This window comes from Sphaerodactylus townsendi, linkage group LG04 (assembly GCF_021028975.2).
Source record: "Sphaerodactylus townsendi isolate TG3544 linkage group LG04, MPM_Stown_v2.3, whole genome shotgun sequence".
NCBI lineage: Eukaryota > Metazoa > Chordata > Lepidosauria > Squamata > Sphaerodactylidae > Sphaerodactylus > Sphaerodactylus townsendi.
The window spans coordinates 139119988-139146154 of NC_059428.1; the positions used below are offsets into that span (position 1 = coordinate 139119988).

The following is a 26167-nucleotide window of genomic DNA, read 5'->3' on the forward strand; positions in this document are numbered from 1 at the left end:
CCCTGTCAAGTAGCCCACTATCGTTGCTTAACCCAAGCAAATTGCCTCCATGAGTAACTTGGGTGGAAACAGATTGGTCACTAGCAGCTGATGACAGCTGCTGAACGTGAATCTGGATCTCCTGTTGACGTGTGGAAGGGCCCGGTGAAAATATCCCCAGCCGTCTCCTTGTTCAGTCCTGTTCTGTCGTGCTGGGAATAGACTTTGCTGCAGAGCTGCCTTGTGAAAACGGCCTCTCGCTCCCGAAGGCGCTTTTCAGTTGACTCTTTCGCCCCCCTGAGAGGCGGCACGAGACGGCAGAAAGGTTGTGGATAAAGACAGTCAAATGTCAGCAGATGGCAGTCAAGAGAGTTTGCTCTGAGATTCCCACTGGCTTTCTGCCCTCAGACTAAAAACACTTCTGGGCAGCCCAGGCAGGGGAGCTGTGCATGCCCCCATGCCACACAGGTATGATGGGTACACCTGGAAAGGTATCGTGTGATGCAGCTGGAAATATTCCTCAATCCGGGGGCGGGGGGGGGAGTTGTCAGATAAATGTGCAGTTTGGAGGAATGTCCCAGGGCCCGACGACAGGCCTTCCTGTAAACCCATCTTTAAAAAAAACAATGGCAGTGAGGTTTTAATTAGATGCATTCGTTCCCCTTCTTGCAATTTCTCACTGCTTGGCCTGGCCCAGCCCAGGACGCAAACGGCGCTGGTCTCGTGCGCATGGGAGCCTCTCGGCTTTGGTGTTCCTGCCGTAGCTGCAGTGACTCAAACGTCAACAACCCCTTTTTTTGTGCGTGTCGCCTTCGCAAAAGACTTTGTTATTCCCTAAAAGGTATTTGTTTTGAACTTGTTATCATTAGGGGAGTTATTTCCCCCCCTCCCTTTTGGCGGATCTGCTAGTTATGAGAAGAACATGGCCTTATATGGTAGCCTGCACGGATAGATGAGGAACGAGCCCCAGAGCCCTGTGGCAGATGGTTTGGACTCTTTAGCGATGGGCCCTGGGCTGGGCTGGGCTTGGAGACTGGCTTGGTTTAGAAGCAACCAGGTTGAAACATACCCCCCTCCCCGGGGGAACTGATTCAAGGCTGAGATGCCAGTCAGCAAAGAAGCAGAGGGCAGGTCTGATGGACCAAACTGCCTCTCAAAATACGGAATGCCATCCGCACCGAGAAAGCTGCCCCCAAAGGAGAATCGCAGCCCTTAATTTCTAAAAAGTAAGGTGTACCATATCCAGCACCGAGAGCTGGTGCGGTGCATACGAGTTAAGAGCCAGAGCTGAGAGCCAGAAAGACTCTGGTTCAAATTTCTCCTCTTGTGGCGTAGGAGGTTAAGGAGCTCGAGTGTATCTAATCCCTGGAGGAACCGAGGTTTGATTCCCAGCTCTGCTGCCCTGAGCTGTGGAGGCTTATCCTGGGGGGAATTCAAGATTAGCCTGTGCACTCCAACCTGCACGCCAGCTTCTGGGTGACCTTGAGCTAGTCAAGCAGTTCTTCAGGAGTTCTCTCTCAGCCCCACCCACCTCACAGAGTGTGTTTGTTGTGTGGGGGAAAGGGCAGAGGCTTGTAAGCCCCTTTAAGTCTCCTGCAGGAGAGAAAGGGGGGATATAAATCCAAACTCCTCCTCCTCCTCCTCCTCCTCTTCCTCTTCCTCTTCCTCTTCCTCTTCTTCTTCTTGTCCCTCTTTGGGAGGTGCCGTGGCTCAGTGGCAGCACCTCCGCTTGGCACACACAAGGTCCCGGGTTCGATCCTCGGCATCTCTTGTTAAAAGGACCAGGCAGAAGGTGACAGGAAAGACTTCTATCCGCCTGAGACCCTGGAAAGCTGCAGCCAGTTTGCGAAGATTTTTTGATGGGGTCTTGTACAATCTGACTCTGTAGCAAGCACATTCGTTTAGGGAGGTGCCGTGGCTCAGTGGCAGAGCCACTGGGTATGCAGAAGGCTCCAGGTTCAACCCCTGGCATTTCCAGTTAAAAGGCCCAGGCAGGAGAGGCAATGGGAAAGATCTCTGGCTGAGGCCCCTGGAAAGACCTTGGACTGCGCTTGGTGGACCAATACAAGGCAGCCTCATGTGTCGTCAACTCTCCATTTGGCCTCACTAGGGACTCCCAACAAGACTTTCCTGTGTGGAAGCTCCATTGAATAGACTTGCATAGGTTTCTGAGTTACTGGCATATCAGCTCTTTGGCAATATGGGATGCCCAATACGGACCTCCCTCCCAGTGGCCTTGTGAACGGCTAGTAGAGGTGTGTCCAACTCTGGTGCTTCAGATGTTCATGAACTGCAATTCCCACCAGCCCCTGCTGGCATGCTGGCTGATGGGAATTGTTGTCCATGAACATCTGAAGCGCCAGAGTTGGACACCACTAGTAGAGGGAGCCTAGTGGAGATGTCCTCCAACTTGCTGGGGCTGTGAGGCTGATTCTAATTGACGCCCTGGTTAGACTGGAAAAGGAGGCACACCTGCCCTTGTCCTGTTTGCAAGAAATCCCTGCCTGCTCACCTGGATGCAGCCTGGCTTGCAAGTGACCTTTGACACGCCCGTCTTGCAGGGCTGTTGTGGACTTTGATATAATTTGTGCAAACATATATCTTTCTCCCTCCCAATCTAGGTCTCAGACTAAAGGAAAATGGTTAGAATTGGAAGAGATGATTTTATACCTATTACAAAATTATCCTATGGCCTACTTAATAATAGGGGGAGACCTGAACGCTAGAATGGGCCAATGTGATAGTTTGCTACTGGACAGATTTAATTCTTGTGTGCCAGAGGATGTTGGGCCTACTCTCTTTAACCAAGAAAAAGAAAAGCTTTGGATGCAGGCTATAATTTTGCAGGGCTTCGCACTTTTATATCAGTTGTCCCATAAGTTTCACTTATAGCAATCTTGAATGGCACCCACCCAGGTGGATTACCCGGCCCAATTTACCTACTGGGTCGGGCAACAGAGCTTCAGTTATTGAGCTACTTTTTTGGTGTCACAAGAATTAGTGGGCATGATCAGCCATTTTGAAGTTATGTCAGCGATCGGAAAGCGACCACTTTCCATTAACCCCTTGGTTTAGATATAATGCACTGTTTCCGGGCTAAAGATCTAGGATTATGCATCACGGAACTGGCAGTGGAAGTGAACAGCCTGAGAAGGAAATGGAAATGATGATATGAGGAAGCTATTTCAGAACTGGTTTGTTTTCAGATATAGGTAAAATGCTGTATCATAAAGTTACTAATAGATATGTGTGAAGGGAGACCTGAAGCCATTTTTAGAGACCTATGAACGAATCCTGTTGCAACATTTCTAAAGCCCCTCCTGTCCAAAAGCAATGTGACTAGTCAACAAAAGGGACCGCTGACAAACAATGGTTTGATCATGACTGTAGAATGGCTAAAAGGAAACCTTGCTAAAGACTATTCCATCAGTTTAAAAGAGGGCGACTAACAAAGAACTGGTACTGGAAGGGAAAAAAACTTATATAAGGCCATGCTAAAATATATAAGAAAAAAATGTCCATGCACAAAAAATGGCAATCTCTAATCCAAGGCGGTAAGATCGAGATGATTCTGCCACTTCTGGAGACTTAACAAGCCAGGAATAATAATCTAAGTAAATTGGGCCTAGCTTAATCCAATAACAATAACAGTCTGGGTGGAGCATTTTTTCCAAACTTTTTACAAACCATCAGCCTTCTTTTGGGACATTATATCTCAAGCTGGATAACACACCTACATGGCCCCCTGTAACCAAAGCAGAAGTCGCACTTATGATTTCCAAATTAAAATCTGTTGGGAAAGCCCGTGGAATGACTATATATCCCCAAGAGCTATTGAAGAGTCAACATTGACTGGTGGGCTACTAATCCCTAGCTGAACTTTTCACGTGATATTAATAATACAGGCTATATTCCAACAGATTGGAAAGAAGCCATAATAGTCCCTATATTTAAAAGGGGTAATCATGGACCCAGTTTCGCCAACTACAGGCCGATCAGCTTACTTACATGTCGTATAAGTAAGATATATACCAACTACCTGTGTACAAGGTTTCTGGTATGAAAGCTCGAGGGAGAAAAGCTGTTAGGAAGACGAACAGGCTGGCACTTCCTGAAAGGAGACTCCATCAGCAATGGACCACTGTGCTTGGATTCTCTAAACCATCTGTTGATTGACAAATATGTTAAACTCCAAAGAGGCTCACTATATGCAACCTTTATTACGATCTCAAGGCCAGCCTTCGGGATAATGTGCTTGCACATGTGACCGCCTATGGGCCAAACTAGCAAACACCAATATTGACAAGCGTTTATTGTACATAATAATCCAACTGCATGAGAACACCTCTTTATGAAAGTAAGGGTGACACAAGAGGGACATCTAACACCATCTATACCAATGCTAGTACTTAGCAGAGGGGTTAAAAGGCAAAGGGTGCCTCTCTTAGCACCACAATCTATTCAACTTTATGTCCAACTCCCTTCAAGATAGATTTTGCAGGATAAGGACGTTTCATGCTCCTACACACTTTCTCAGGGAAAAAAACTACCCATTCTAAATGTATATGGATTTATTATTGTCAGCCCTCTCACCTAACCAAAGTTAGGGATTAAAGAGAGCCCTAAATGCACAACCCAAAAATGTGCTGAGGAACATCTAATAATGAATTATTCTAAAACCAAAATAGTACATTTTAATGCCAGGTTCAAGAAGGAAAGATGGACAATCGAAGGGCATCCAATCGATCAGAGTCAAAATGCTTCCAGATACTTAGGGTAATTTTCCAAGTATAATGGCAAACCTACAGCTCATATCAATCCCTTTGTCCAATCTGCTCAAAAGCAAGATTTCAAGCAATACTGAGATCTCTACTGCATCTTGTGGGAGGGATATATCTTAGCTGCTGTTAAATTGTTTACAGCAAAATCCATTCCACATAATTAACATATGGAGCCCAACTAGGCAACATATCCAACTTTACACCTCTGGAAAAGTATAACAGCAATATTTTCCTTAGATCTCTATTCAATACACCAAAATCTTACGCCCAACATTGTATTGAGACATGAAGCAGAAGAATAGCCTAAAGAAATTGGAAAACTATAGTCTGGAAGAGAGCCATCAAATATTGGATTAAAAGTCCACCTACACCCCCCAGGGCCTATTACCAGCATTTTCTGTCAACATCACCATGTACCCAGTCTGGTCGGAGAAGATTATCCCGGAAAGCTAAAACAGATTGGGCTAGACCCTATGCTGATGCTTGAATGGGACTCTGTCTTTAGCCTTAAGATGGTGGTATATCAACGATTGATCTATTACTGACTACCAAAATGATAATGTCCTCATTTCCTGCTCTATATATGACCATTGAAATCTTCGTAGTGGTACAGTAATGGCCCCCCCTACATTCAACATATTACCATAGCCAACAACCGATGGGCCTTTTCTATGTTATCGGCTTGACGAGATTTCCATCATCTATGCTTATATAGGTGGATTTAGAAAACCCCTGGCATTTGTGAGACGAAATGTGTTTGTAACTCTGGGGACGTGCTGATTCTATGATACATATCTTGTTACACTGCATGCTGCATAAGGCAGAAAGAGAGCTCTTTATTTTGTCTCTGCCAAAGTGCTGGCTAGCTGGATAATTGCAAAGGATCCCTGACTCAAGAGATTAGGAAAAAATGCACAGTTGGAAGACAAGGATGCAACCATCTCCCAGCAGGTAGCAAAGTTCTGTGCATTTACGTGATAAAAAAATCTAAAGGGAACCCTACTTAATCAGGGATGAGCTGAAAGCCAAACATTCATGTAAATGGTTAGCTGTAATAATTGTTGTAATTTGCTGTTGTGAATGTGTGCTGTTGTTTTGTTTTGTCTTTGCTGGCCTTTGGCCGTATTAAACTATCTATTAAAAGCTCTTTGGCAATATGGGATGCCCAATACGGACCTCCCTCCCAGTGGCCTTGTGAACGGCTAGTAGAGGTGTGTCCAACTCTGGTGCTTCAGATGTTCATGGACTGCAATTCCCACCAGCCCCTGCTGGCATGCTGGCTGATGGGAATTGTTGTCCATGAACATCTGAAGCGCCAGAGTTGGACACCACTAGTAGAGGGCTAGTGGAATGTCCTCCAACTTGCTGGCCAGAGGCGGTTAATTGCGGCCCCTGGTTAGACTGGAAAAGGAGGCACACCTGCCCTTGTCCTGTTTGCAAGAAATCCCTGCCTGCTCACCTGGATGCAGCCTGGCTTGCAAGTGACCTTTGACACGCCCGTCTTGCAGGGCTGTTGTGGATTGTTCCCAGAAGCCCTTGAGAACACTTGAAGTGCATGTGGGGTTTCTGGCTGTCTAGAGGAAAGTGTCCCCAAAGCAGCTGGTCGTCACTGCACCTGGACTTCTGCTGCTTCGGCCTGTTGTGGTTTGCGTGAGGCGTGTCTGTTCTGCACCTGAGTCTGAGGTGAAAGCAGAGAAAAGGTGGTGAAGGATGATTGAGGGGCTGAATGTGGCAAACTGTCAGTGCTGGCGAGTGGGAGGAAGTTCAGAAATTGTTCCTGGAGGGAGATGGTCCATCCCAAAGAGAGGAGGGTTTAAGTCCAGAGGAGGTGCCTCTTCCTACTGGGGTAAGTCAGCTGAGTGTGCACCCTTCCGTTTCGCCAGAAATCCACCCTGCTGTTTCACAGGTGATTGGTGCAGAAGAGCTGAGGCTCAGCCAGTTACCAGTGGGAGGCTCAGTGGTGGGAGCCAAAAATTGTAGTAACAGGTTCCCATGGTGGTGGGATTCAAACAGTGGCGTAGTGCCAATGGGGCTGGGCGGGGCATGACAGGGGCGGGGCATTGCTGGGCGGGGCTGTGGCAAGGACGCAGCCGCTGCGCCGGTCCTTGGGCGGGAAGCAAATGCGCGCAGGCTGCCACGCACGCCGGTGCACCTCCTGCTAGACTGCTTCGAGTTCTGCACGCTACTGCTGAGAGGAGGGGCGTAACTAAGGCAAGAATCACGTGGCAAAATCACCATTTAGTAACCCCCTCTCGGCACGCACAAATAATTAGTAACCTACTCTCGGGAACCCGTGAGAACCTGCTGTTTCCCACCTCTGGGGAGGCTGATGGCCCTGCCTGCTTCCCAGCTTTCATTGTGGCTTGCCTGGACTTTTTAGGAAACAGATTTGGGCTCCTGAAAGGGAATTTGCCCACTGTACCTGTGTGTGTGTGTGTAAGTGCTCTTCAGGAATTCATAAAGCAGTTGAAGACAGTGTATTGTCGAAGACTTTCACGGCCGAAATCACTAGGGTGTTGTGGGTTTTCCGGGTGGTATGGCCGTGTTCCAGTAGCATTTTCTCCTGACCTTTCACCTGCATCTGCTGGAACAAGGCCATACAACCCGGAAAACCCACAACACCCCAGTTGAAGACATTTCCCACAATCCTCTGCACCATGTGGGCAGGAGATGTCCAGGGCATGTGCTTGGGGTAGGGTTGTCAGCATGGGAACATAACTGGAAGGGACCTCAAGGGTCATTTTATGCTCCTTTCATTTTCATTTTTTCAATAAAATTTTCATTTTATTAACCTTAACACCTCGCCCTTTCCCAGCCAAAGCCGGGCTCAGGGCAGCTGACATGCCACGCAATTCAACAACAATAATTCACAATGAATCAAATTTAAATATCAACAAAGTTTAACATATTAAAAGTTAAAAATCCAATGTCCAAATTCCCATATTCAATAGTGACAAATCAGAGAGTCCATAAAGAAGAAGAAGAAGAGTTTGGATTTATATCCCCCCTTTCTCTCCTATGGGAGACTCAAAGGGGCTTACAATCTCCTTTCCTTTCCCCCCCTCACAACAAACCCTGTGAGGTTAAAGGAGAAAAAGACCTCAATACAGCCCCAAAACATCCATTTCCACCCCTGGGAGTTTCTGGGCTCCCAGAGTTCACCTTCCTTTGCTGCTGGAGCTTCAATGCAAGGCTTAAATTGAATGTTGAATTGGCCCTGCTTCCTTGTGGTGGTTCACACACAAACACAATCGCACAAAGCTGTCTGGTGCCTTGTGAGATCTCTGGCCCATCACAGTCGGTCTTGTCCCACTCAGACCAGCCACATTTCTTTAGGGTCGAGGTTGCAACTTGATGGCAAAAAAGGAAACAACCCCAAAACCTACTTGATTATTTTTTTCCTGGAAATGCACGCAAAGCAGAAGCTCTCCCAGTGAGCCCCGGCCCCTTCCCTACGCGTGGTCAGTGGACTGCCGTGGCATTTAGTGTTGGTTGTTTGTAAAACTGTTACCTTTCAATGGATGGGAGCTGCTTTGGGGCATTGGTTGGGACATATAAATGACTAAACAAAGCCACTGTCCTTTTAGGTCTCTTTATGCTTGATTAAAATGTTCCTATGGATTAGGGTCTCATGGGGTTTCTGGGCTGTCAGGCCGTGTTCCAGTAGCATTTTCTCCTGACGTTCCCCCTGCATCTGTGGCTGGCATCTTCAGATGGATGGTTTTGTTTTTTTGGAGTGGCCCCTTGACCATCATAAAAAAGTGGAGCACAAATTTACTGAAGCTTTGAAAGAGAAAAAAATTGTGTCTGATTTGCCTGACTGCCAAGAGTCCGTTGCTGCTCTCTTTCTAAATGGGCAGTAGTGTAGGCGCAGAAGGCATAAGAGAAATATACTCTGAAAAAGCAAAGGTTTTCTTTTTGCCCCCCATTACTTTCTTTCTGTAATGGGTAGTTGGCAACCATGATGCAGCTGAACAAAGAAAAATGCAAGCTTGAAAATCTATCCTTTTTCTGTTACTAGGCAAGCTTGATAGCCCAGCAGAATGCCCCTTGTTTAGAGTTTTACAGAATGTGCAAATTCAACTGTTTTTAAGGTCTTACTGCTCCCAGGCAGATACCTTGGATTTGCCCTTCTTCTAGTGACAGAAGAGAGAAACATAAAAATGTTTAGGCTCTTTGTCTAAGGAGAGGGGCAACAAAAGACAATATAGATTAGAAAGAAACAGGGCTCTAGTTCATCTTGCATCAACGAACCAGGTGCTGACATCTTCCAATAAGGGTCTTGGACAACTCCAAATGTTTTGGGGAAAGGGAGAATCTCCACCTTTCTTTATGATTGATTGATGATGATGAACTTTGGGGTGTATTCTTTTTACTGCTATTCTGATGTAACCTATAAAAGAGAGAACACACTGTCATTTTACGTGGTTCCCCGATCCTGTTTTGCCCGTCGGTTGGCGTGAATAAAATATTTATCTGATTTTATTCCTTTGTTGGCTTAAGCTTTTTGGCTTAAATATTTTGAACCCGTTACAATGCTGTAACAATAGAGTGATTTAGAGATCAACAATATCTTCAGAATGTGAGTTTTTGAGTGTCAGCACTTCTTTCCTCAGGCGCTTTGAGCTTGACTCCGGAAAGCTCACACTCTGAAAATACTGTTGATCTCCAAGGTGTTGCTGGACTGAAATCCAGCTGTTCTACTGCAGACCAACCCGGCAGTCCTCTGAAACTATCTAAATGGACCATCTCTCTTTGTTCCCCCTCACCCAGGTGCCCACTGAGCCAAGATGGCGCAGAAAGGCCAACTCAGCGAAGACGAGAAGTTCCTTTTTGTGGACAAGAACTTCATCAACAGCCCCGTCGCGCAGGCAGACTGGTCAGCTAAGAAACTGGTGTGGGTCCCCTCAGAGAGACATGGGTTTGAAGCTGCGAGCATCAAGGAGGAGAAAGGGGAGGAGGTCCTGGTGGAGCTGGCCGAGAATGGGAAGAAGGTCTCCTTCGGCAAGGACGACATCCAGAAGATGAACCCCCCCAAGTTCTCCAAGGTGGAAGACATGGCCGAGCTGACCTGCCTCAACGAAGCCTCAGTCCTACACAATCTGCGGGAGAGATATTTCTCAGGCCTCATTTATGTAAGTCCAAGTCTCAGACCATTGGTTCTGCTGGGGGGCTGTCTTCATGTCCACCCTCCTCAAGGAGACGTATGTTTAGAACATAAGATCACCAGAAGAGTGCAGCTGGATCAGACCAATGAGGGTCTGTCTAGTCCAGAGGTGTCCAACTCTGGCAATCCAGATGTTCATGGACTACAATTCCCAGCAGCCCCTCCTGGCATGCCGTGCCAGCAGGGGCTGATGGAAATTGTAGTCCATGAACAGCTGGAGCGCCAGAGTTGGACACCCTTGGTCTAGTCACAGAATCCTAGAGCTGGAAGGGGCCATACAGGCCACCTAGTCCGACCCCCTGCTCAATGCAGGATCAGCCTAGAGCATCCCAGACAAGGGTTCATCCAGCCCCTGTTTGAAGACTACCAGAAAGGAGGAGCTCACCAACTCCCTCGGCAGCCCGATCCACTATTGAACTATTACTGCAAAAAATATTTGTTCCTAATGTCCACCTGGTACCTTTCTGCCCATAATTTCTATGCATTCCTGTGAGCCCTCTTCTCTGCTGCCAATAGGAACAGCTCTCTACCCTCCTCTCAGTGACAGCCTTCCAAATGGAGCTTAAAGAAAGCAGTCCTGTTCCCCCACACCTAATCTCTTCTCCAGACTGAGCAATTCCTCAAGGGGCTCAGTCTCCAGGCCCCTGATCATCCTCCTCACTTTCCTCGGCACCTGCTTAATTCTGTCCACATCCTTTTTGAAGTGAGGCCTCCAGAACTGTACACAACACTCCAGGTGCGGCCTGACCTGTGTGGTGGACATCAGGACGAAGTCATCTTGCGATTTAGATGCTATGCCCCTGTCAATACACCTGAAACTGCATTAGCTTTTGTTGTTGCTGCATCACACTGACTCCTCATATGTATCCCTAGATCTTGTTCAGCATCCTGTCTCACACAGCAGCCAACCAGTTCTTCTTGAGGGCTAACTACAGAGTATAGAGGCTGAGACCTTCCCCTTAAGTTGCCTTCTGGCACTGGGATTCAGAGGTTAACTGCCTCTTTCTTTCTTTCTTTCTTTCTTTCTTTCTTTCTTTCTTTCTTTCTTTCTTTCTTTCTTTCTTTCTTTCTTTCTTTCTTTCTTTCTTTCTTTCTTTCTTTCTTTCTTTCTTTCTTTCTTTCTTTCTTTCTTTCTTTCTTTCTTTCTTTCTTCTCTTCTCTTCTCTTCTTTCTCTTCTCTTCTTTCTCTTCTTTCTCTTCTTCTCTTTCTTTCTTTCTCTTCTTTCTCTTCTTTCTTTCTTTCTTTCTTTTCTTTCTTTCTTTCTCTTCTTTCTTTCCTGCACTTTCCCCACAGGGCTCAGGGCGGTTTACAACATAAAAACCTAACAAATATAATTTTTAAAATGTAACATTCCTAAAAAGCAGTTAAAATCAATCTAATACAATACTAAGCGCCCCCATTTATAAGTTAAAAACCGATGGCATAAATAAACCTTTCCACCTCCGCCCCAGAGGCCGAAAGATACTACGGTACTCAATCCGGCTGGCTAGATGGAAAGGCCTGGTGGAACAGCCATGTCTTGCAGGCCCTGCGGAAATGGCTAATGACCAGTTGAGGGGCTTTCAAATGAACCTTTGAAAGCCATCTATGCCTGTGGCCACCACTGAAGAAGTATTTCCTTTTGCCTGCCCTGAATCTCTTGCCCATCAGCTTTGTTGGATGCCGGCAAGTTCTAGTTTTTGGGAGAGGTAGAACAAGTTCTCTAGGTCAGTTCTCTCCACTCTCTAGACAGAGCCCATTCCAAGCACACTTTTGCTTTTGAGCATATGCTGGACTGCAAAGGCAGACGATGTGCAATTGGGGGGGGGGGCGTTGTGCCCAGATGGGCCCCGCATCTCCTAACATGCTGATTCCTTATCAACAATCTCCTGGCAGAAAGCCAGCAAGAACATGTTGTTCAGGATAACTCATCTCCGGAGGATGATGTCTTGGCCCATCCAAACATGGAGATGGGGAGAGGGTAGACCTAAAGAGGGAGAACGTTTATGGTCTCTGCCCACAGATATTACTGAAAAAGCAAGGACTGGAAGGTACTGTGCGTTAGGCCGCCAGGGTGCGTGGCAGTAGTGCAAAAGGCAAAGGACCAGGAGTCATGGGTTCAAGGTGCAGGAAAAGAGATCCCAGCTAAACATTAGGAGGAACTTCCTGACCGTCAGGGCTGTTTGACAGTGGAATTCACTGCCTCGGAGAGTGGTGAAGTCTCCTTTGTTGGTTTTCAAACAGAGGCTGAATGAACATATGTCGGGAGTCTGTTCCTGAATGGCAGGAGGTTGGACTTGATGGCCCTTGGGGTCTCTTGATGGCCCTTGGGGTCTGATCTGAGATTGCAAATGCCTTAACAGTCCAGGTGCTCAGGAGCAACAGCCGCAGAAGGCCATTGCTTTCACTTCCTACATGTGAGCTCCCAAAGGCACCTGGTGGGCCACTGCGAGTAGCAGAGAGCTGGACTAGATGGACTCTGGTCTGATCCAGCTGGATTGTTCTTATGTTCTTATGTTCTTATGTTCTTCCAACTCTATGATTCTATGAAAATCTGTTCTGGGGGTTCTTTGGAGAGGGTTTAGAAACAAGGTGGCCACAATGGTCACACCCTGGTATAGAACTATGCCATGTGCATTTCTGGTGACCATATCTCAAAAAGGACATTGTAGAGCTGGGGAAAATGCAAGAGAGGGCAACCAAGACGATTATGGAGTTGGAGCGCCTTCCCTGTTAGGAAAGACATGAAAGGCAGTGGAGGGACATGACCGAGGTTTATAAAAGTATGTCTGGGGCACAGAGGGTGGACCAAAAGAGCTTTTCCTTTGGGGTATAAATCCAAACACCTTTCCCTTCCCCCCCTCACAACAAACACCCTGTGGGGTGGGTGGGGCTGAGAGAGCTTGGAACAACTGTAACCAGCCCAAGGTCACCCAGCTGGCATGTGTTGGGAGTGCACAAGCTAATCTGATTCACCAGATAAGCCTCCACAGCTCCAGAGGCAGAGCAGGGAATCCAACCCAGTCCCCCAGATTAGAGTGCACCTGCTCTTAACCACTAGGCCACTGCTGGCTCGCTGGCTTTTAAAAAAATCTGCACAGCCAATGAAGTCCAGTGGGCCAGTCACAAACCTAGCTGGGCAAAGCCCTACCTGAGCCCACCCGCTTTCTAGCAGCTCTTGGCGGGCGCCAGGAAAGGTGTCAGGTGGGCTCTGTGGGACCCAGGAGCACCACTTGGGGGACCCAAGCTCTGGAGCCACGCCGGGGGGGAGGGGGGGAGGGTTATTGATTTTACACCAACAGACGCAGAAGTGCGTGTGCGTCCTCCCCAGCCCCACTGAAGCGGGCCCCCTAACTGACTGCAGCCTTTTCCCCCAGAAAGGAATTTTCCTCAGTAATGTGGCTTGCTGATAATCTAAGTCTGGAGTTTGAGCATTAGATTCGCCCCAGTTGTGATCTTAAGGAGAACCAGAAAATCCCCCTTCCAGGAGGCACAATTGCAGAGGGGATGGTTGGTTGTCCTCCATGCTGGGCTTGCAGCCCCCTCCCCGGCTCTGAATTTGGGAACTCAGCTGCATAGTCTGGGTGCAGCATGACTGGGCTTCCTCGGATGAGGGGCTCGTGGGGGGGGGGGGGGGGGAGAGCCCTTCCAGACCCCTTAAAAAACCGAGGCTGCATCCCAGCTGCAACTCTGAGAGACTCCGCTCTGGTCCTTTGAGCTGCCAACAGACATTTCTGCTTTTGCTGAATGCCATATAAAGTGTTTACTTTGTGTGAAAACTTGGGCTGTCTCCTAATATGGTCAAGAAAAGGGAAATCCCAGACGGCAAATGGGTGCTCCGGGACATAGTTGATTTAAAAGGTCAAGCACGGAGGCTCTGCGAGCGATCGCATACTTGTGGGCTTTAATAACAGATTAGGAAATGGAGGGGAAGAAAATGTGCAGAATAGGCCCTTGAAGTGCAAACCGGGTCCCTGACCCCTCATGCTCAAGCCGGGCATGAGAAAGGGATTGGGAAGAGGGGGAGGGGGAGGCGCGGAAGCCTGCGGAGCAAAATTGTGGGGTTGGGAACCAGGAGTCAATTCGTTCTTGCAGTTATTGGCAAACTCCTGCCGCGATACTGCCTCAGAAGGTTGTTGGTGTAGCCTCAATGGGGTGGGCAGCCCTGCAAGGTTGGCGTGAATCAACCAGTTGTGACCGTGACAGCTGCAGGCTCACCGGCTGCCTTCTTCTGAACCCCACCGGCTGAGTGGTGCCAACTCCTGTTAAGGGTTTGGGAGCAATCAGTGCCTGAGGAGGACAGAAACTGTGGAAAGAGAGGAGCTTGGTGGCCACGGGGCTCTATGGGGTCAGTCCTCCAATGCAGCCCTTTCCTCCTGGGCATCTGATATCTGTAGTCTAGAGACCCACTGCAGTTCCAGGATGAGGCCAGGCCCCACCCAGAGATGGGCCACCAGTGGTCCGAGCCCAACGTGGCACTTCTGGGGACGGTTTGCCTGACTCGGCTGGCTCTTTGGCCATTAGAACGTCCCGGGTTGGAACGCCTTTTCACAGAGCCTTCTTGCCTTTATGCCACAGCAAGCGAGTCTCTGATCTAATTTGGGGTCCAGAATGCGTGAGCAGTGGGGGCCATTTGTAGACCTGTTCCAGAAAGTCAGGAAGGGACAGTCAAGGGCGTGTCCAGTGACCCTTCTGGGGGCCACAGGCCTCCCCCTGCCTCTCCCCACCCCACACACATTGGAGCAGCAGTAGTGCAGTGGTTAAGAGCAGGTGCCCTCTAATCTGGAGGAACCAGGTTTGATTCCCCGCGTTGCCACCTGAGCTGTGGAGGCTTATCTGGTGAACCAGATTAGCTTGTGCACTCCAACGCACGCCAGCTGGATGACCTTGGGCTAGTCACAGTTCTTCTGAGCTCTCTCAGCCCCACCTACCTCACAGGGCTGAGAGGCGGGGGAAGGGAAAGGAGTTTGTAAGCCCCTTTGAGTCTGCTTACAGGAGAGAAAGGGAGGATATAAATCCAACTCTCCTCCTCCTCCTCCTCCTCCTCCTCCTCCTCCTCCTCCTCCTCCACAACAGTGAATTGCCTAGGAAATTTGCTGGAAGATCCTGGGCCAGTCACATTCTCTCAGCCTAACCTACCTCACAAAATTGTCATTTGAAGGATGAAAGGGGGAGGGACTTTATCAGCTGCCTTAGGCCCCCATATTTGCTTTAGGCCCCTATGTTTGTTTTTGTTTATTTAATGCATCCCCTGCCTCACTCCCCTGAGAAGATAGTGCAGGGCATAAATTAAGGCAGCCTGCATCATTGCACCCTTCTGCATTTTATCCTCATTTTATCCTATCCCTGAGCCGTGCTGGGATAGGGCGGGATAAAAACGTGAAATAAATAAATAAATAAAACAAATACATAAAATAAAACAATCCTGTGAGGTGAGTGAAGCTGCGACGTGTGTCACTGACCCAGCAGAAGTTTTAAAAAAAACAGAGTTTTTAATCTGAAAAAGTGAACTTTGAGTCACGAAAGCTTGCGGTAAAATAAATGTCCAGTCGTTCAGGTGCTCCTGGGCTGTTGTGAGACTTTGCTGTGAGAGACCAACGCAGCCGCCCTCCTGCACCTGACCAGGTCAGGCCGGCCGTGCGTCGCATATCAAGGTGCCTGGGGTGGTTCTCGGACTCCTGAGAAAGCAAAACGCATTAAGCGCTCCGTGCTCTGCGGGCTTCCTTCCAGACTTACTCTGGCCTCTTCTGCGTGGTGGTGAACCCCTACAAGCAGCTGCCCATCTACTCGGAGAAAATTGTCGACATGTACAAAGGGAAGAAGCGCCACGAGATGCCCCCCCACATCTACGCCATCGCTGACACAGCATATCGGAGCATGCTGCAAGGTAGGGTGGGGAGAACACTGTTCTCATGAGCCAAATATTGCCTGTCTCTGGAATGCAGGAAACGGGGTGGACGGGGGAGCTCTGTGTTCCAAGAGGCCTTGGCATAAGGCAAGCCGCGTCTGTTGGGATCCAGCAGGTTCTCACAGGTTCCTGAGAGTCGGTTACTAATTATTTGTGTGTGCCGAGAGGGGGTTACTAATTGGTGATTTTGCCACGTGATTTTTGCCTTAGTTACACCCCTCCTCTCAGCAGTAGCGCGCAGAACTTGAAGCAGTCTAGCAGGAGGTGCACCGGCGTGCGTGGCAGCCTGCGCCTGTGTGTTTTTGTTTCCCGCCTGGTTCAGCAGCTACACCCTTGCCACAGCCCTGCCCAGGAATGCCCTGCCCCTGGAATGCCCGGCCACGCCCCCGTCGTGCCCCGCCCAGCTACGCCACAGTTTGAATCCCACCACCATGGGAACCTGTTACTAAAATTTTTGGATCCCACCACTGGTCTGCTGGTACCAAAATGGGGGTGCCATGAAAGGCAAGAAGGAGAAAATGGGCATTTCGTAGCCCCAGAGGTGCAGTCCCCTCTTGGGTGTCCCTTTTTTTGTTTCACTGGGCCTAGGAGAACTTGCCCTAGGAGTCAGAGGATGGTTGCCTCTGGATCCTGAGCACCAACATATCTGGAGCCAGCCTTGCAGGGGTTGCATGCTTCCGGTAAAAACATTTTGGCACTGGACCCTGATGTGACTCAAAAAGGGAAAGATGTTTTGCTCTGTGCATGGGCCAAGGGTTGTACGCCAAGCGAGCAGTTTTGGCAAACAGAACCGTGGAGAGCTGCTGCCTGTGGGCCGGAGGAGATTGGCTGCTTGAAATCCCTTGGCAGCGTTGGCATCTCCCCTCTGCACTGGTGTGGGTTTTGGCTGCTGCTGGGGAGCAGGCACGTGATAGAGCAGGGAGGGAAAGGATGGTTTTTTGTTGGAGACTTGGGTCAATTCCGCACTTGAGTTATCGACCTAAGTTCGAGCTGCGTTCGACCTAAGTGCTCCGCACAACCACTGGTATCAACGTGGTTTTGTACCAGCTTCGCCCCGTGTAACGGTCAAATTTCCGACTCCAGTTGGGAACTACTACTTTTTCAGGGAACCATGCTCGAACTCAGCTCAATTCCAGTAAAGTGCGGAATCTCTGGTGCCAGGAGTCCCCCATTCAGCCAATCACAGCTGAGTGTTTCGGGCATGTGTACAGCTGGCCAATCAAAAAACGCCATCTTCATCCCTCCATTCCTGTGGCAGTTTTTTTTATAACGTGTGTGGGGATAGACGGAACATGGCCGTAGAACAGTAGCCAATCGGAACAGAGCGGCGAAGAGGCACAGGATGATTCCGCCCTCTGAGCTGGGATCAAGCTGGTTGCAGTGGGGAACAACAATGGCTTCGACCTAGGTCAGTACCCTTCTCACGGAACTGGGTCGAACCTATTTTACTCATGTGCGGAATCACCCTTGGAGAGTCCAAGTAGACTGCACTGGGCTCTGGGAGCACAACAATCCAGTTGTCAAATAGCCATGGCACCTAAACAGCTCGTCCTGGCATCTGGCACTTGGGCTGTTGCAGGGAGCAGGTGACGCATCTGATCTGGCTGCTCCCCTTGCTGGGATCGATGCCCAACGATTGGCTCCCGACAAGCCAGTTTCACTTAGCCAGACCTTGTTTTTTGAGGCTGCTTCTTCCGGCTGCTGGCTGGGAGGACGCCTGTGAGGCTTCTGCATTGAAACGCTGCTCCGTCTGCACTCCCAGGCTGCTGAAGTGGGCAATGTAAAAGAAAGAGAAGGAACGTTTGAGGCCGAGGGACTGGGAGCGTGGCTGGAAGAAGAAATTAGCCTGTACCTGCGCTGGCTGTAGTTTACCGGCACTGCCCTTTAGAAAGGTGCAACCGCTGGATTCACTTTTAACAATCCTGGGGGTGGGGGAGAGATTTACCTCTCTTCTGCTGTGGGGCTGAAGACAGCTAGTGAAGGAAATATTCAGCGTTTGAGAGAAATGTGCTTTTGCGGGCGCAGAAGGGGCATCTTTGTCATGTTTCCATCACAATTGCTTTATCCGGCCAAAGAGGCAAGCATTTTTAAAATTTTTTAACTATGATTGTCTGATTCTGAAACTGAGAAGCGCTTGGCTCTTCAGCCGCATTGCCCGGGTAGCCTAACTTGGCAACAGCTGCACACGGGGCGGCATCCTGGTCTGGCACGAAGGCTGTCCTGGCATCAGCGAACCTGGGGTTTAGGCTGAAAGATACCCCTGGGGTCATTCTCGGCATCCTTTTAAGAATCAAGTGCCACCTCTGACAGGTAGCAACTCTGCCGTCTGTTTCCAGCCAGTGCACAAAATCTGTTTTAGGGTTGGGGGGAAACCCCCTGAGGAAATAGTGTTCATCTGAATTGAATAGACCAGGGGTAGGGAACCTGCGGCTCTCCAGATGTTCAGGAACTACAATTCCCATCAGCCCCTACCAGCATGGCCAATTGGCTGATGGGAGGCTGATGGGAATTGTAGTTCCTGAACATCTGGAGAGCCGCAGGTTCCCTACCCCTGGAATAGACCCTTTGAGATTTAGGCCCCTTCCGCCCACGCAAAATAATGCATTTTCAAACCACTTTCACAACTGTTTGCAAGTGGATTTTGCCATTCCGCACAGCTTCAAAGAGCACTGGAAGCAGCAGTTTGAAAGTGCATTATTCTGCATGTGCGGAATGAGCCTTAAGGTTTCAAAGCAGAGTTCTATATTTTCCTACCCTTGCTGGTGAGTACACTTTGGAGAACGATGAGGGGTGCTTTCTGGGTAAGGCTGCTATTTCAGGCTCGCAAACCAGTGTGAACCAGTTCATTCCACCAGCCCCAGAGGCTGTGCAGACAATAATGCCCTCTTTTCCTGCTTCAAACCTACTTTGGGGTTGTCCGGCTGCAGTGGGGCTCCGAGATAAGATGGGCACGTGGAGGTTGAGGGTTTTGTGTTCCTTTCCTGTGCGTAGAGAAGATAGCCAAAGGAGGATGCTTCGGTGTCGCCTAATTTAGCTGTGCGGGTTTCCTCTTCCGTCATGTATGATTGTGGCAGCTACAACTCTACCATCATGTCTGGCCTCCCCCCTCCTCCTTTCCCCTTCTACTTCCCCTCCCCTTTCCTCCCCTCCCCTTTTCTCTCCTTCCTTACTTTTTAGCCTGATTTGTTTTTACCGCATGACCCCCCCCCCCCAACTTTCAAAAACTTACTTGGGCCCCATGTTAGTGAGGGAGAGGCATTAAATTATATGGGCCAACCCTCAATCTCTCAATTCAGAGGCGGGCTTCTGTTTGCAAACAATAATGGCACCCTGCTTGGGAGAACCAACATGACCCACTGTGGGCATTCTGAGATAAGTTACTTAAAGGTTGCTCCAAAACCTGTGTTCCATCTGCAGAGGAGGTTGCCCGTAGCATCTCTGTATGATTCACTTCTCTGGTGCCCCACCAGCCTCTGCTGGGCTGAGTATTTTTGCTTTGCCTTGACCATTCCCAGTTCAGACCTTCCTCAGAATAACCTTGTTGGAGGGCCTGAGTGCCTGGGAAACGCTCGAGTACGGTGGCACACCGCCGGAAAAGGGTCTCTCACATTCCCCCGACTGACCTCTCCTTCCAAAGTGTAGTTTCGGAGAAACTGCTGAGGTTGCAAGACTCTCTGGCTCCAAAGTGTGCACGTGCAAATGCCAATTCCCCTGCTCAAATCCCCCTGTGCTCTTTGCCCCGTCCATTGTGTTGTGCTTCCCCCCACGTGCATGCCCTGTTTGTTTTTCCACCTGTAACTGTCAATAAAAGGGCTGGTAGAAAGACAGGGCGGCAGAGTTGCCCGCTGCTTCTCTCACTCACTGAAACAACACGCTGCCTCAGTTGCTGTAAGACAACAAACCTATTTGTAGAGGAGTCTGGCAGCTTTCGTGCTCTGGATTTTCTACTTTCCATTCAGCAGATATGCTCAGAAATGTTTCTTTTGCAATATCACAGTGAAAGATTCCTCTGCGAATTAATACTGTGTTTATTCTCTACTTTTGGGGGCTTTAAGCACAGTGAAGTGTCCCTCCCAGAAAACAAAGAGGTTTTGACGCATTTGGGAGAGACGAGTTGTTGAGCTCACATAGACAAGGTGAAGATGCTTTTAAAATGCTAATAACAAAAGGAGGAAGTCTGGCTTCTAATACTGAAATGATGGAGCTGTTTAATGTGGAAACAGCCGAGAGGTCTGGATCATGTCGAAGCTTCTGTTCAGTCCTTATTTGTTTTGCCCATCAGCAAGATTTGCAACCTGGAGACCAAACAGGGCCATAAAAATATAAACGCTTTGAATAGTTTGAAAGAGGATCCAAATACAGAAGACGAAGCCAACAGCTAAACATCTTCCGCTTCTGCTGAGCCATTGGCTCAATCCACAGCATTGCTTACAACGGAATTACATTTTTGCTGCCTGTGTGAGCAAAGCGGATTCTGTGTTTGGTCTACTGAACTGTTCCTCCCAGTCACAGTTGCTGAGATTGTTGTGGGAAGTTCAGCTTTTTCCTTCCATCAACCCAGCAGGGCAGAACAAGTTCAAGGGTGTTTGCCTTCTTCCTGCATCCCAGCTCAAGAATTTCCATCCCCTCCAGAATGCCAAAGGTCCATCTGAAGACTCTCACTAGGTTGGACCAAAAGTCCATCAAATCCAACTTTCTGTTTCACACAGTGGCTGAAAAGATTACTCTCCAGGGCCCACAGCCAGGGCATGAAGGCAATAGCCCTTTCTTGTTGTTTGCCCCCAAATAAGTGTCACTTGGAGGTATACTGCCTCTGCATGTGGATGTTCCATTATTGGCTATTCCAATGAATGACTGTTCTGGCCTGTCACATGAGCGCGTGTAGCTGCCGGACATTGAATCAAACCATCCATCCTTCAAGGTCACTCAGGTCGAATCCCCACTTGAAATTTTTATGCAGTTCCAAACCTGTTCGTTGTGAAACGGTGTCCTCTTCATTGGAGTTTCTCCTTCCCCACTGCAGCGAGCACACAGCAGACACACCCGGTTGCAGAACTCTTAGCAATCCCCACTACCAGGCGAGCTCGCTTCACCGGTCTCCCCTGATTGGCTGGCATGCCTTGATGGGGCGGGACCTTTTCCCACTGCGGAAACATACATTGTAGGGGCGTGATCAAAAAACCCCACTGTGTGAAAGTTTAACGATTAACTGTGCAAACAGTTAATCGTTACCTGTGTAAACGATTATCGATTCAAAGTTACACATTTAACGTTTGCGTCCCCTTCTGCTGGCCAGTCGCAAAAGCAGAAACGAAACCAAGGAAAGGCTGTGTGCAAAAAGCGCCATCGCAGCGCTGATTGGTTGGTCTCAATTCCGAGTCAGGGCGGGAAACAAGTCAGGGTTTCAACCCTCATCCCTCCCCTCGGATCAGCTCTGAACCGTGTTAATGGGGTCTATGCCACTTGCAACCAGGTCCTGCCGGAACATGGATTAACAGGGAGAACGAGCGCCAGAAACGGAATCTGCCACGCAAGCAATGGGGAGGTCGTCCCTCAAACCTGGTTAGTTTGTGTTCTGGAACCTGGCTAAGACAGTATTGGGGATTTGACCTCAGACTGGAAGCCGCTCTCCGGGGTTTGAGGTCTTTCACATCATTCCTGCCAAATTCTTTAAATTGGAGAAGCCAGGAATTGATCCTCGGTGTGACAAGCAGATTGTCTACCCCTGAGCCAGAGGAGCCCTTCCTTAAGGAGACAAAAGAAGACCTCTGGTTTAGCCCAAAGGGCCATCCTGTCCATCCAGTTTCATCTCACATTTACCAGCCAGATGCTTCTTGGAGGCCCATGAGCAACGGCTCCCTCCCACCATTGCCTCACAAAATCTGGGCTTCTGAGGCATGCTGCTGTCCGGGGGTCGCTGTACCGGCTTGCCCCGGACTTGACTGGCCGGGAGGCGGGGCCGACAGCGCGACGGCAGCAGGCCGGCGCAACGCCCCGACCCGCAGCAGAAGCGCCGACGGCAGGGTGGGGGCGACGGGCGCACCCAGGTGCAGCTGCGGCGTGGCCAGCAGCTGCCGCTCCTTTCACCATCAGCGGGGTGCAGCCGGGACGACAGCGCGGCCGGGAACGCCCCCGAAGACCCAGGAAGCCTTTATAAGGCGAAGACAGCCGGGAGGGCGAGGCTGGCCACAACAGGGCGTGGGAGGGTTGTGCGGGAGCCGAAGGAGGGTGGAGAAGGCGTCGTGGGGGAGAAGGGGTGGACCAGGGAAAGAGGGAGCAATGGAGCAGAAGGAAGAGGAGTGGGGGAGAGTGGAGAAGCAGAAGGAAGAGGAGTGGGGGAGAGTGGAGAAGCGGAAGGAAGAAGAGCAAGGGAGAGCAGAGGAGAGTGTGAAGGCGTCTTGGGGGAAGAAAGGCTGACCGGGAAGGGGACGGCCAGCCCCGGACGCCAGTAAAGAGAGACCCATAGAGAGTGAGGGCGGTCCCTCACTCCTTTGGGGGGGGGAAGGCACCCTGTGGTTTAGGCGGCTGACCGCATCGAGCACCCCAAAGACCGGGGCCACAGACGAGGAGAACAACCCCTTGGAAAGGGACGGTGGGACTGCTTGTCAGCCGCAGCCACAGGAGGGGGAGGGGGATCGCCACAGCTGCCTATTTAGGTGTCATGGATTCATGGTCACGAATTTGTCTAATTTCCCCCTCTAAAGCCACAGAGAATATATCTAGTAACAGCTCTTAAATATATTGTCAAAAGCTTTCACGGCCAGAATCACTAGGATGTTGTGGGTTTTTCGAGTTGTATGGCCATGTTCCAGTAGTATTTTTTCCTGACGTCTTGCCTGCATTTGAGATGCAGGTGAAACATCAGGAGGCGAAACTGTCTCCTTAATTATCTGCTCTAAAATCTTTCCTGGTATTAACATCAGGCTGACTGGGCGTCCTGACTAGTTGTTTGCATCCATCTTTTTGAAGATGTTAGCTCTCCTCCAGTCCACTGGGACTTCTCCTGTTCTCCAGGAGTTCTCCAAAAATTATAGCAAGCGGTTCTGAGACTACTTCTGCCAGTTCTTTTGATACCCTGGAGATTTGAATTCATTTAAAGTATTCAGGTATTCCTGTACTAGCTCTTTATTTATTCTGTGCTGAATTTCCCCTACTGCATCGTCTGATCCATTTCCCCCCAGTTGAGCACTGTTTTTCTTTTGGGGGAAAAAATGAGGCAAAGAAGGTGTTGAGTACTTCTGCCTCTTCTCTATCCCCTGTTAGAATTTCACCATCTTCTCCACGCAGTGCCCCTATCATATCCTTTTTCTTCCTTTTGCTATGGACATAACCCAAAAAGCCCCTTTTATTGTTTTTAACATCTCTGGCAAGTTTGAGCTCATTGTGAGCTTTAGCTTTTCTGAATTTCTCCCTACATGTTTGGCTATTTGTTTGAATTCCTCTTTAGTAATTTCCCCCCTTTTCCATTTCTTGTACATGTCCCTTTTATATCTTAGTTCACTTGAGAGTTCTTTAGACATCCATCCTGGTCTCTTTAGACACGTCCCATTTTTTTCTCCTCATTGGAACTGTTTGAAATTGTGCCTTCAGTATCTCACTTTTAAGAAACTCCCATCCGTCTTGTACTCCCTTCTCTTTTAGTATTCTTAACCACAGGATCGCACCCAGTAGTTTCTTTACTGAAATCAGCTTTCTTAAAGTCTAGAACGTGTGTCCGGCTAGACTTGGCATCTTCTTTCCACTGTATAACGAACTCCAGGAGAACATGGTCACTCCCACCTAAGGACCCTACCGCTCCATTAATCAGGTTATCATTGTTGGTTAGGAGCAGATCTAAAATAGCTGATCCTCTTCTGGACCATGAAACTGTCTGCAAGGCAAGCAAGGAAACTGTTGGACCTGATCGTCTTGGCAGAGCAAATATCTGGATAATTGAAATCTCCCATTACTGCTGTTTCTCTTCTTTGTGAAAGTTTGGTCCTCTGATCCAGGAAGGCATCATCCAACTCTTCAGTCTGGCTTGGGGGTCTGTAATAGACCCCCCCACAATGAGATCACTGTTGTTTTCTCCCCCTTTTTACCCAGACACTCTCAACCTGGTTCTCAGGATTTAAGTCATGGACCTGCTCACAGGTGTCATCATCCGTGACGTGCAGTGCTACTCCTCCACCTTTCCTAGTTGATCTGTTTCTCTGGAATAGGTTGTACCCCTCAATTCTTACATTCCAGTCATGAGATTCATCCCACCCGGTTTCAGTGATGTCTATCATATCATATTTATTATGCCGTGTTAAGAGTTCCAGTTCATCCTGTTTCAGCCATGCTCTGTGCATTAGTTTAGAGACATCTAAGGCTTTGGTTCATGCCCCGTGGATGCTTATTTAAGGTTCTATCCCCCTCACTGCTGAGTTTTTGAACGATACGCTCAGTTCTCTCTATAACCTCCAGCCTATTTTCTCTAGTGCTAGGTGAACTTCCCACTTGAATATTGTCTCCCTCCCCCACTTAACTCAGTTTAAAGCCCTCCTGATAAGGTTTGTCAATCTCCTGGCAAAAATGCTCTACTGGGAAGGGATATAACTCATCCCTTGCCAGTAGTCCCTCTGCATGAAACTGCAGACCATGGTCCAAGAAGGCAAAACGTTCCCGGCGGCACCACCTGCGGAGCCAGTTGTTCATCTCCACTATCCTTCCTTCCTGCCTGGGCCCATGTCCTCCAACTGGAAGTAGAGATGAAATGACCACCTGGGCATCCAGTTCCTTCAGCTTCCTCCCAAGGCCCCCCAAATCCTTTCTGAGGTTCCAAGGGCTACATCCAGCAGTGCCATTTGTTCTGACGTGGATTAAAAGGAAGGGTTAATGGTCATGGGCTTGGCAAGTCTTCTCAGCCTCTCTGTGAGATCACGGATTTTTGCCCCAGGGAGACAGCCCACCTCTCGAGACATCTTGTCAGGCCTGCAAATTGCTGCTTCTGTCCCCCTTAGCAGGGAGTTTCCTTCTACCACCACAGGTCTCCTCTGGGATTTTGCAGGTGACATTTCATGTGTTGAACCTTCTGTCACTTGTGCATTCTCTGAGAGCTGAGTCTGTTCCTCCTGTGCCTGTTCCTTATCCTCACCGAGAAGGGGGAGAACCTCAAAACGATTCTGTAGTTTCACATTCACAGAATGCTCCCCTGGTCCTTCTGCTTCTATGGGTTACATTTCTCCTCCTCTGTTTGAGAGCTGCCATCCTCCTCAGAGATGTCCCTGGTGTGTTCTCCACCCAGCGCCGTCTGCTCCATTCTGTCCAGGAAACTCTCTTTCTTCTTAATGTGCTGAAGTGTAGATACTTGTGTTTCAAGCTGCTGTACCTTCTCTTCAAACAAAGTAACCAAGGTCGATTCCGCACTTGTGTTATCGACCTAAGTTCAAGCTGCGTTCGACCTAAGTGCTCCGCACAACCACTGGGATCAACGTGGTTTTGTGCCAGCTTCACCCCGTGTAATGGTCAAATTTCCGACTCCAGTTGGGAACTACTGCTTTTTCAGGGAACCACGCTCGAACTCAGCTCGATTCCAGTAAAGTGCGGAATCTCTGGTGCCAGGAGTCTCCCATTCAGCCAATCACAGCTGAGTATTTCGGGCATGCGTACAGCTGGCCAGTCAAAAAACGCCACCTTCGTCCCTCCATTCCTGTGGCAGTTTTTTTATAACGATGTTATTGGGGGATAGACAGAACGTGGCCGTAGAACAGTAGCCAATTGGAACAGAGCGGCGAAGAGGCACAGGATGATTCCGCCCTCTGAGCTGGGATCAAGCTGGTTGCAGTGGGGAACAACAATGGCTTCGACCTAGGTTAGTACCCTTCTCAGGGAACTGGGTCGAACCTATTTTACTCGTGTGTGGAATCGCCCCAACTTCCACTTCCTGCAGGTGTAGCTACTCATATCCTCAGCCTGAAAAACACACATTCCACTGCTGTTGCAGATGACAGCAGCAACTCCTTGATGATCCATATTTAGGTCCCTTAAATTCTGATTTCTGGGCCTCCCTTGCAAAAGTTCCCTTCTGCACTTGACCATCCAAAATCCAAGCTAGCCTTGCTTCTTTATAGCCCAGCCCTGTTCACTGTGCTCCAGATCGGGCCCTAAGTACTGAAGACTTTTGCCCCAAGTCACAACCTTATGTTTTGCTTTCTCCCTGGAGATGGGTCCTTGTTGGTATGAACTGTGCGCCACTGCTTCTGAGCAAGTCAAAAAGGAGGGCTATTGGTAGCCAGGGGCAATCTGAGGCAATGGGTAGGACTCTGCCCATTGTTACTGCTGGCCAGATCAGAACTGATAATTGCAGGGGTCACTTTGCTTGCTGACCC

The 26167-nt window shown here is 49.1% G+C and overlaps 1 protein-coding gene across 2 annotated transcripts in view; it reads left to right on the top strand.

Annotated features, from left to right (window-relative positions):
- The window catches only part of MYH11 (myosin heavy chain 11), a 93323-nt gene that overhangs the window by 537 nt on the left and 66619 nt on the right, over positions 1-26167 (top strand). For both annotated transcript variants that reach the window (XM_048493654.1, XM_048493655.1), the window contains exons 2-3: positions 9534-9895; positions 15638-15794. In XM_048493654.1, the coding sequence (XP_048349611.1) occupies positions 9551-9895; positions 15638-15794 (502 nt within the window). In that variant the 5' untranslated portion in view covers positions 9534-9550. The remainder of the gene's footprint in view (positions 1-9533; positions 9896-15637; positions 15795-26167) is intronic.